The 12,249-nt window shown below is 43.8% G+C and overlaps 1 protein-coding gene across 1 annotated transcript in view; it reads right to left on the reverse strand.

The window, feature by feature from the left end:
• The window catches only part of TTYH3 (tweety family member 3), a 58,400-nt gene that overhangs the window by 21,048 nt on the left and 25,103 nt on the right, over positions 1–12,249 (reverse strand). The window contains exons 3-8 of the mRNA XM_063315067.1: positions 9,906–10,075; positions 6,058–6,169; positions 5,039–5,259; positions 4,476–4,571; positions 3,091–3,163; positions 2,196–2,271 (exon numbers count right to left, since the gene is read on the reverse strand). Coding sequence (XP_063171137.1) covers positions 2,196–2,271; positions 3,091–3,163; positions 4,476–4,571; positions 5,039–5,259; positions 6,058–6,169; positions 9,906–10,075 — 748 coding nt within the window. The remainder of the gene's footprint in view (positions 1–2,195; positions 2,272–3,090; positions 3,164–4,475; positions 4,572–5,038; positions 5,260–6,057; positions 6,170–9,905; positions 10,076–12,249) is intronic.

Below are 12,249 nucleotides of genomic sequence, written 5' to 3' on the forward strand. Positions count from 1 at the left end.
TAAAGTACTCCTGACTAAGTTAGCCAGCCAACATGCAAAGATGTTGCACTTCCCTTCCTTAGTGAAATGAATCCCATCTCCCCCAACAGCTCCTGGTTCTTCCTGAAGTTTCTACCATTGTTGAAAAACCCAAACTTCTGTTGCTTGTACCCAGGTGGCTGCAAGGAGTTCACCTGCAAAATTCTCCTTTCTCTTGCAGGACTTTTGCCATTAAAGAGAAGTGAAGTGTTGATGAAACCACCAACTGGGACCCAGGGTCCTTCACCCTCCTCCCCAAAGCCACGAAGCCACTTTTCAGCTAAGGGGCACCAAGATAACAGCGAAAGGATTGTCAATTATTTCAGGGATATCCCATGAAAAGAATATTTTAGCTACATATGAGAAGTACCATCTGCAACTCCCTGAACTCTTGCAGAAAAGGCAGGCTATCAGTCTATCAACCACACAAACAAATGCATCCTGCTGATAATGACACCGTGGGCTTTCTCCAAATTAGAGCACGAACACATAGTTCATTTGTGGACTTTGTGGGAAGTGCAGCTATGCTGGTTTGCAGCCTTCAGAATATTAATCCACTTGTAAATGAAAAGTGGAAGAATTTAATTAGGGACATGACAGGCTTGCCAATCCATTCTTAAATTCCAGGAGTGCCAAGCAATAGAAAATAGAAGTGGAATTTTTTTTTAACGTCCAAAGGTAACTAAAACCAGAAAAACAGACAATTGCTAGAAATCAATATTTATACAAGGTTACAACTGCATTTTAAAGATGAAAGGAAACCATGTTTCACTGCCTTATTGGTCCAATCGATTTAGCCACCTGACATGGAACAAGAGGGGGACCACATACTTTTAAACAGAAATTCTAATTCTCCCCTACGTTGTTTTTAAAAAGATTTCCCAGAACGGCAAAAAGCCACAATCAGTCTGCCTAACTAATGCGTCCCATTTTTGCGCCCACTGTCATTATTTCACATCCCCCTTGATCTGATAACGATAAACCGCAGGTGCGACGTGGGGCCACGGCCCATTTGAATTGTATTTCCACCAACTGCGCCTTCCTCCTTCTTATTACTGAGACCTTGCAGGATTCTAAGGAAGAGAGGCTTCACAATGAAAACCTGGCAAGGCTGCACTTTCTTGGGCATTGAGCCTCTTGCACACAGACAGACACACTCAGATAAAAACAGAAGCATGTGAGAAGGAAGTCACTTTCTCCTTTTTTTGGAGGAGACGGATACAGTTGAACAACGGTCACCCGGGACTCAGCAGGCGCAGAGCCTTCCCTAAGCCACGTTTCCCAGAAGGTCCTTAAGGAAGCATAAGGAACTCAAACACACTCAAGCATAAATGAACTGAAACAACCTGAGCATTGTTTTCAATGCATCGTCTCTTCTGCTGGGCTGTGAGAAAAAAACAAAACACACCGGCTTAAAAGACTGCCAAAATTCATGGTAAGCACTGGATCCCCCCTTTTTCTCTTTGTTGGTTTTTGAAAGCCTCTCATTCACGCGACTCCTTGGAAATAGGCCACCAAAGCTGGCTGAAGCTCAAAAGGCCCCTATAAGATACCTACTGCCCCTTTTTTGGCAGCTTTTCCTCTGATTCTGCTAGAGCAGCGTTTCTCAACCTTGGGAACTTGAAGAGGTGTGGATTTCAACTCCCAGAATTCTCCAGCCAGCCTGGAGTTGAAGTCCACACATCTTCAAGTTCCCAAGGTTGAGAAACACTTGCTGGAGGAACTGAAATAACTATTTTAGTTCTCCCTTCCCAAATTCTAAAACTCGGAACCTGACAAACAAGAAGTAGAATTAAATAGTGCATACGTTTGCACAGAATCTACAAATACATTTAGTTTTTGTGCAAAAGACTCAGTTTGATTTGGTGGTTTGGACATTTCATAGCCGTTGTGTATTTCTGGATAATTTACCTTCCCAACCTTCCCTTTCCTAACCTTCCAATGATCTGGAGTGCAGAAAACAAATGAAAATGGAACAAGGGTACAGATCTATCCGTACTCCCTGCAATCCTCGGTCTTTTGAGAAACTACCTTTCTGACCTAGTAATGCTTTCCTCTTTCACCAAATTCTCCATTTCTTGACTTGGTACAAAAGCCATGCTCCCACTTCTGCCAGGATATCTCAAAATCCAAAAGCCACCCACTTCTTAGGACTTGGTATCAGCGACAACCCTTACCCGCATTGAGCACTGCGTAGGCCTCCACCGTTCTGGACACATAGGCATCGGGGTTAATGCAGAAGTCACTGGAACCCTAAAACAGCAAGAAAAGCCAGAGGTCATTCATGGAGGTAACAGCCATGCACACTGCAAAGCAGCGGATCTGTCTGGAGATCATCATGGAGAAAAGCAAACACATTTGAGAAAGAAGGAATCAGAACGCACTTGTTGGTCTGGAGAGTCCTGAAGAAAACACAAGCCACAAGATTGTAGGCAGTCTTCTTTCGGACACATTGAAAAATCTGTAGGCCACCTCCATCTCTGAACTGCCAAATCCAAAGCCTGCCCTACCTACAGAAAGTCAGTCTGTGTGACCGAATTTGGCTAGTTTCTCTAACCGTATTTCTAGAACTGGGGTTAGAATGTTCTTTTTTTAATTCTGTTTTCCCCAGATCCCCAGGTCTCTCCAAACATTTGGAGTGGGGAGGAATCATTTTATCAACTAATTTGATAGGTAATGTGAAAACTCAGCAACTCCTTGAACTGCAGGAAAATAAACACAGGGCTACGTCTACAAAAATACTTGCCAACATGCATGCAGTCAATCACTGCGCTAAGCCATTGTTGGCTTAATGGGCCTTTAACAAGGAAGACACAATTGGCTGGCTTTACCCAACATACTAAGCCATGAACAGATCGTGGCTCGGAGTAGTAAGCGACCCAGATCGATGTCTCTTTTGTACGGTTATGTAAAGAAAACTACAACTGTCAGGCTGAATGAGAATCTTTTGCACACAGACACTGCTTATGCATGCCTGTGAGCTAATTCTTGGGCTCAGCATCTACCAATACAACAGGTGCCAGGGAAGGGAGCTTTTCTTTTTGCCCGGTGAAATTAAGGGCAAATACTTACCACAGCCACGGCCAGCTCAAGGCCCAGGGACCCCCAGCTCACAATAAGGGCAAGCACCCCGAGGAGACACACTCTGCAGGAGGAAAAGAAGCAGATTCAATGGGCAGACACGTTGGCTCCAGTTCTGATGCCTTAATCTGCCCTGAAGATTGTCATTCAGAGTTCAGAGCAACCAGGAAGAGAGAAAGTTACCAATCAATTTACGGTGGCGTATCTGGCCGCTGAAAGACAAGGCCGCGGGAAGCAACTCCCTGCATTCTTAAGACAACATTCCTATCAGCACCATATAAATAATTCTTTGCAAGGAAACTGGAACCAAGTTCTTTGGCAGAAGGTGTGGGAATCTCGTCCCCCACTCCTCCAAGGAATAGATTTCTTTGCCTTCAGGTTTCATGCATTCTGAACCCATGAAGCTCCTTCCTTTGGACAGCCAGAACCTCTGACATCAACTGCCCACAGTTTTGGCCAAAGACATGAGGACGGAATCAGCATCAGCACCTCTGAACCAAATGTTTGTATTCAGATCCGCTGAGTTATACAGCAATGCTGAACGGCCAACCTAGCGAAAGAGCTTTGCAAATCCTCAAATGTCAGGCCACATTTTGCGGTTTCTTGAGGAATAACCAAAGTCAACAGAGGCACTTGCACAGAAGATTTCCTCTTGTCAAAGCAAAGCCTTTTAATTAAGATGACAATTTGCATTGCTTTCCATATTAAGAAAGCCTCATACACGTTTTTTTCCTGAATATTAGTAATCAAACTTGTAGAGCTGAGAATTTCTTCTGATTTATTTTGCTTTTTGGAGCAGGAAGGACGATATCCAGGGGTCTACACTTTACCTAAAACACATGTCAAAGCAACGACTTGCTTCCATTTAGCACTTCTACTCTTCTGCTGCCTAAATTCATTTAGCAATTTTACCAGTTGGGGCCATAGAATGCAATTCTTTACGGTAAACAATTTACACCCAGAAATGCCCGATTTATACACCTGCAATTATTAAAAGCTCCTTTCTAAATCAGAGCCCAAGTTCAACTCTGCCTCCTAGACTTATAAAGCCAGAAACTGACACAACTTGGATGATCTTGGAAGAGAACAATGTATTCTTCAAATGATCAGTATCCAGTGAATTTTGACATTAAGACTACAATCTTGGCCATATTAAACAAGTCTATTATCTTAGTCTACAACCCATCCATCAACAGGAACTTTGCAACCATCACTCCTCTGTCAGGGCACCTTGGAGAGAATCATATTCTTTTCAGGGAAGCATCAAACAATCTGCCTGCTTTTCTCAAATAACTTCACAAATGAAGACTATCCAGAGCAACAGAAGAATAATTGCTTAATGATCTCCAGGTTCTTTTTCCCCGACATCAACTTACCCAATAAGAATAGCCTTTGAGTTTCTAATTAGTCCAAATAGCACCAGCAGACATATCAGGACATGGAACATGAGCAGGCCCAGGTATCCCAACCACCTAAGGTGAAACCAACATATAGATGGTTAAGACGTGAAATTGTGTGTATAAAAGTTATAGGCAAGGCTTGGAGAAGTGATATGACCCTTGATTCCAGGAGTCATTATAAGGAGCTTTGGGTTTTGAGAAGTAAATGGCGTTAAACTGGTGCATAGACTTGATCGCTTCTGAGCCACATGCTTTGGCATCCTTTTTAAGGCAATTCAGGTCTAAATTATTATTCCTGACCAATGTCCCCAAACATTTCCACCTAAAGGGAAAAGAAACCAAAGCATCTTAAGTCTGGCCAGTAGGTTACTCAAGAAGCCATACTTCAGTTCATAGGTCACACATTCAGTGGCATCCTCAGCAAACCACAGTTAGGCCAAAGTGACTCCATGAGTGCAGATGACATGCATCATCTGCACGGACCACCACCCACTCCTTAAGATCAAATAAAATCGTGCCCAGGGTTACTTTCTGCTCACCTGTACCAGTCATACAGATCGATACGAACGGCCAACTCTTCTAAAGAAACCTGGTGGTTCTTCCAGAAAGGAATCTCTGTAGTTTGCTTTACCAGGTCATCCAAGAGTCTCTGGAGCTTTTGAACCACCCGCAGATAATCTGTCTGCTTACTGAATATTACTTCAAGGTCCCCTAAATTGGGCTCTGCGGTTTTGTTTAGAGCAATGGCGGTGTCGTAGACCTGGCGGTAGAGATACAGCTATGTTCGGTTAGCAGTCTTTGAAGGACGCAATGACAACAAGCAAGTTGAAGGTCAGCTTCAAGAGAGGAAAGCTCCAAGACAACAACATTCAGTGTTTTTACCCAGGAGTTGAAGTCCACAAATAGTGTTGTTCGAATTGTGTTGATTCCTCTGCCTAAGCTCATATAGAGTGCTAAGCTATGGTTATGGTATGGCTGCTTGACTTATGCTTGACTTCGTTAGTTTAACGAAGAGAATACATCTCAACCACCTAAGGTACAGCCAACATCTCACACCATCAGGCACTGTTCAAACACAACAACAGACGGTTTGCTCCTCATGCTGAGCCAAACGCACAATGGTTGGAAGGAATGCGAGAACCCGACTCCACTCTTGGATGTGCTCGGCTTTGCAGTCACAAACATACAGACAGACAGACGTTCCCAGGCCCTCGCTTCTGACAGCAGAATGAGAGCACTGCCTTCTATCCTAGAATATTATCTACCAGCCCAACGGTTGCCACTGCCTGTCAAGGAGCAGCAGAACCTATTAAGCAAGCAAGCCCAGTTTCAGACTGCCTTTCTTATGGTGAGGACAATTTGCTTGCTCAACAGCCAAGGGAGCTTTGCTGAAAAAAGACAGGACCCCATACCCTCTCATCTTCCCTCTGCTAACAGCTGTTGAGAATTAGGTGAAGGACAAGACCACAACAGAAAGGCAGAAACGTAAGTGAATGAGATCTCGAGGACAGCAGTTCACCACTGGACCTATCCCACATCCTCGGGGACAGCCACTCACCCGGTCTTGGACACCAGCCACTGTGCGATTGGCATGCCTTAGGGAATATGTTAACCGATGAATGCCATCACTGGTCTCCCCATTTCCATAGAAGCCCACAGCTATGCCAGCACTGGAGAGAGACAAAAGACAACCGGTAGCTGATCTCCATCTATACCAGTAGTTGCTGCTTTGAAAAATGAGTGCTTTCTCCTCAGGTGAAGTTCTCCGTAAGAGCCCAACAGCCTGCTCTGGGCTAGAATCAAGACTGTAGATCAGTGTTTTTCAACCTTGGCCACTTTAAGATGAGTGGACTTCAACTCCCAGAATTCCCGAGCCAGCATGCAGGCTGAGGAATTCTGGGAGTTGAAGTCCACACATCTTAAAGTGGCCAAGGTTGAAAAACACTGCTGTCGATGAATCATTTTAATCACCCCTGCTGCAAAAAAATGTGAGAATATTGAGGAGGAAGAGTCACAAATACTGCTTTTCCGTAGCCTTCTTGAGCTTTGAGCACTATACAACCTGTGTAGCTGATACTACTAATATGGGAAGTTCATGGCCCAGCCACATGAGAACTAATGCAAGGTGGCACTTTGAAGCTTCCTGTCACCAAAGAGTTGACAATTCCAGCTGCTGCTGAAGAACCCCAACACAAGGTACAGGATTCTGGGACACACAGTTAAAACAAAAATGTTAGAATAGGGACATCAGATTTACCATTTTAACCAGACAATACCTATACAGTCTCCTAAGTAGAAACTTAATTTAGTAACAGGCATAGGTGTATCTGTAGGATCCATGGGAAAGCTTGTAATGATGAAGACAGAAAGATCTCTGATGGAACACCATCCCTTCTCTAGAGAGATGTTCGGACTCATTTGATGGAGGAATTCACAATATTTCTGTCCCCTCAAAACACCCTCCTGGTGAGGAACGAAGTCCCCAGTCCTTGATGGGCAGGAGAACATCCAAGCATTCTCCCAAATAAGATTATTGATCCTTTTAGCTAATGGGACTCTGATCAGCAGGCATGACGCCCATCCTTGGTACACTGCCAAGGAAGAAAAGAAAAGAAAATCCCTGGCAACAGAGCATTAAATATACTCTTCTCAGCCTACTCCACTCCTGGAAGAGATAAAGGCTTCCTCTTCTTCTTGCGATCATACTGAAAGGGCTGTGACAATATGGTTCTGATGACTAATTCCCTATATACCCGCAAGCTATAAATATCAGCCAAAGAGATGTTCTAGGCTATATTAAGCCTCCAACTAGCAAAGTGGGGCTTGGGTACCAACGGGTGGGCGTGGTGGGGGGACAGGAACGGCAGGGCAGGGAGCTGAGGATCAGGGAAGCCCCTTCGTTACCAAACATCGCTCCAGCAACGAGGGGTCTTTAATTAAAAGGATTTCACAAGCTGAGCCCTTTAAACACAAGCCTACACCTTAAAGTTACTCTTGGGGCATGAGCTAATTTTCCCATTTAATTACCACCCGATTCTTCAACACCAGGAGAAAGCGCTAGTTTGGGGAGAGACGTAAAACCCATCCTTCGACATCCATTTGCGGAGTGAATTTGCTAGCGCGCCAAAGATACGGATGGAAGCATACAGCTCAATCAGCACCACTCCCCAGTCTTGTGGTGCCTAGTTCCTGTCCCCTTGTTCCTCTGTTCTTAAGTTCCACTGTCTCCTACTATTTCTGGAGAGCTGAAAAAGAGTGCATATTTCAAAATCTATGAAGAGCACGCTGACCCATTGCAAATGACAAATGTTTCCTCCGCTCTTGATTAACCCAACTAATTCAAACTCAGCATGGCTGTAACAAAGTCCATAGAACATGATTGGTGTTTGCAAGGACCAACACAGCACAGAATAGGGTTGTGTGCTGCTTTGGATTCAAATGCAAAGGAAAGCCTTGTGAACCTGAGAAAAGACGCAGCTGCTTTAAAGAACTGCGGGAAGCTGTTACGTTAATGTTCCTGCACATTTTGAAGCCCACTTTTGGAACTGAATTTGAAGCGTTGCACAACTCTGGTATGAATCTAACCAGTGATAACCAGTGGAGATAATTAAGACTTCCTTGGCTGCACCCCAAATATCCAGAGGGCAGAGTCTGAGAAATCCCAGAATCCATTTCATAAATGGAACAAGCTCCCACCCTGAAATTCCTAAAATCCAATGCAAAATTCCTAGGATTCAGCAAAGTAAAGGGGGGAAAAGCTTCACAATGTAGTAAGAATGGCCATATCAGTCCATGGGGGTGGAGGAGCCAAACTGAAACTCCAGTTAGAGAACCCAGGATTCTTCTCTGGAAAATGGGTGGCAGGCACAGGAAGCACATGGCAGCTGGCAGCTTCAATCTCAGAGGGAGGATTTTTTCCAGATTTGTTTGCTAGAGAAATAAAAAAATCTAGCACTTCTAGAAAGTACCATCAAGAAAGGAAGAGCAAAGTTCACATGAATGTTGCTTAGCACGTCTCCATGTAGATGGAACAATTGGTCCCATGTCTCTGAAGCACCTTCCCCCATTGGCAGTGTTCATATTCTCAAAAGTAGACTATTATTCCCAAGATATTCTGGGTAATTACACTGTCTTCCAATGCTGCAGAACTTAATCAAGTGGACTAAAGTTGGGGACTTTTCCTAGATCAGAGTGAAGTTCAAAATCCAAGGTACCCCCTCAAAGATGAAGCTTTGGGCCCTCAAGGATCTAGCAAACACCTTTTTGCACAGTAGCAAAAGCGTCTTCTCAGCAGGAAAAAGGATTTGTTGGTGTGATACAACAAACATATATGACTTAACCACTGGGAGAAACAGACATGAACATCAAGACAGAAGCTGACAAAGGCAGTCTACAAGGAAGTGAAAGAGGATATTACTAAGATAGTGAAAGCAGCTTTAAAAGATACTTAAACCCTAAATATAACCGAAGTCATAAGACATGTTGAGGAACCTTTGAAAACTCATCTTTATACTTTGAGAACCCAATGTTCTGCTGAACTTAAAATATTGACTTGCTGACACCATGAAGACGACACTGATGGGAAACTGTTCCATTTCAGGGTGGCCAATACCCTTTTGCATAACCTTGTAAGTCCATGTCTTATATTTTAATCAACACCACTGTGTTTTCCTTTTTCCCCCACTTCTAGATTTCTGTAAATTTTTTGTGCCCATCTATTGTCAAGTAAACATTCAGTGTGTCCAGCCCATTTACATTCCTACTGAAATGCTATTTTTATGACATTTATTTATTTACTTACTTAATTTGTCCCTGCCCATTTCCTCCCATTGGGGGATTCTGGACATCTTAGAAGTTAGTTCCTACAATCACACCCACCCACTCAGATGACCGTCCATAAGATGGAAAGATGGGAAGACCTTGGTCCCAACATAGAGAAAGATGAAATGAAATGGAGGAATCTGTTGAAGCCGTAGCTTTGGATATCAAGGCTATCTGGATGAACACAATGACAAAGTGAAAGTGATTTAAATGGCTATGTGACCACATCTCATATTGAAAAATATTTACAAGCCAATTACAAAGGCAGCTAAAATCACACCTTTGCAAGTAAGGGATAACAGTGAAAATATTTCCTGTTTATAGAAAAAAAGAATAGACTGGAAAATAATCTGTATCAACAGATTCATCAAGACTTCTTTGACCAACTTGGTGAGTCAGAGTCTGAAGGAAACCAGGTGTTTATTTACACTTATTAAAGGGAGTCATATCAGACCAGCTGGTATTTGGAAAGTCAGAACTGGCAAATGGATGGGTCATGTGAGCAACCCCCTCTCATTGTAGAAAACACAACTTCATCCTAGTTAAGGTTTAAGCCAGTCATTCTTCAGCTGGGGTAAGACTCACCTGCACACTAGTGTTGCAATGATGACACACCATGCCGTACAGCAACAATCTGCGTTCAGTTGTTCTTCGCTCTTCCGATGGTGACAACACAGCCAGAAGGAGTAGAAAAGGAGGAACAGGAGATCCAGGGCGAGGCACATCAAAGAGACCGCTCCCAACAGCAGCAGGGCCTAAAGTGGTCACCACAAATCGAGTTAAGCAACTGGAGTTTACACAAGGCAATCTGGGTAATAATTGACAGCAATTCTGAACAATGAATGACTAGGGAAGATACCGCTGATAAGGTAGGAAATCCGTGACTACATATAATCTCACTAAAACAGCCGACAATGTTCAATCTCCTTCCTTTTGTGCTCAGGGACAGGTTACTTTGGGCAACATGTGCATTCCTATTCAGGGGCATCCATGGGAAGGAGGTCAAAAAAATCAAGATGAGGTCCTCAACCGTGAAATCAAAACCTTTCTCTTTTCATGCACACAGCACCTGTCAAAAGGGGGCACTGTTTCTACTGCACGCTTCTGGCTACCATCTTGACTTTTTTGACCCCCCTTCCCCACAGAGGCCCCTGTCCCTGTTTAGATGGTAGGTGGGTAAGTATTTTGTAGACCCACAAAGCAAGCAGCAAAATCAGACCTGACAGCAAAATTCAAATATTAACTCCTCAGTTCTAACACTTTGACAAGAATAATACATCTCTCAAAATTGCTAGCCTGAGGGCAGGAATATACCTTTTTTTAATCTAAAATGTTTAGGCTGGGTTATTATTGGATTATGGTTGTTCTACACAGAGAAACAGAGAGAAAGAGGGAGAGTCTGGATTTTTTTCATGCAAATAACTATCACTCATGAGAACTAGAAAGAGAGAGGCCAACGAATAGGCAGCCTCGTCTTCTGCGATGCAGGAGATGGGGCTCTATGAATTTTCAGAGTCAACTGGGTAGGAACAGAACTCAGCTCACACCACAGTTTTGTTTTAAATGTTGGCTTGAAAGGAAATCACAACCTAGTTTGGGGCCAAGTACTGTTCACTTGAGAAGGAATGGCATGTTATTGTGTAAGTAAGGAAAGAAATTCCTAGGAGTTTATGGCCTGGCATTACATCTACATTATCCTCTGGGAGGAACAAAGGCCCATCTTATCATTCCATCCAAGCAGGTCCGTGATCTCCACCTTAGATTGCAGGGAAGAAGGGAGATGGGGACAGGGCCCATTGCTTTGGGGGTGCAATTTTGAAGCCTGTCCTTTATAAAACATCTCCAAACTTCAACCCTGCTTAAACCTCTGGAAAGCAACTCTCGTGATTGTGCATATTTGGGTGTGACTGTGGGAAAACAGTATCCTTCAGCTCACATTCAGATCTTTTCCAGAAACACACAATAGAAGCAATGTTGTTTTTTTACACAACGACATCCTCTTTTGTCTTCTCCTCTTGCATTCCAGACAAAAATAACTTCCCAGTCAATGAACTGGCTTTCAATAACCATCTGGAGCTGAGAGGAGAAGCACAGCCCACCAGCAAGCGACGCCCAACTTTTCTTCTTTGTTCAGTTGTTCCAGCAGGCAACTGAAATATTACAGTGATTGAAGAGGAAGTACACTGACGAGCACTTTTTTCTCTGTCTATGACATCATCTCCTCTTGCTACTTTGACCGCATTTCCTGAACAACAAAGGAAGTCACAGAGAACACATTAAAAGGGCCAAAGGACTGCAAACCGAGAGTTCATCAGACCACCTTGATCTTCCGAAATCAACGTTTTTTACAACACAGAAGTGGATGGAAATGATCATGCATGGACCACCACTGAAAGCATCTGGTTGCCAAGTGATTGCTTCTGATCAAGGGACAACAGTCCCCTTCCTAACCATGCCATCCCGCTGCCCCACTGTGTCTAAACAAGAAGCTTAAATCACCAACTGTACTGAAGAATGGAGCTAGGAAGCCACCAAGAAGTTGATACATGGGAAATAGGTCTTTGCTGAAGCAGGCTGTTGCCCTAAAAGATGCTGCCACTGAGGATAATCTTACTTGTGATCCCAGCCTAGACGGTATAGGGCAAGTGGATCCCAGCCTAGACGGTACAGGGCAAGTGGATCCCAGCCTAGACGGTATAGGGCAAGTGGATCCCAGCCTAGACGGTACAGGGCAAGTGGATCCCAGCCTAGACGGTACAGGGCAAGTGAAACCTAAAGCCATCCCACCTTCCACCATCCCTTTCATGGTCCCCAAAGACCTTCTCAGAGTGATCCACTGGCCTTCAACTAGATTTGCTAACTAGCCAGCTTTGGACCAGTCTCTCTCACAGCATTGCAAGGAGCAAATCCACTGCCCAAATTATCTGCA

This window comes from Candoia aspera, chromosome 14 (genome assembly GCF_035149785.1).
Source record: "Candoia aspera isolate rCanAsp1 chromosome 14, rCanAsp1.hap2, whole genome shotgun sequence".
In the NCBI taxonomy this organism is placed as follows: Eukaryota; Metazoa; Chordata; class Lepidosauria; order Squamata; family Boidae; genus Candoia; species Candoia aspera.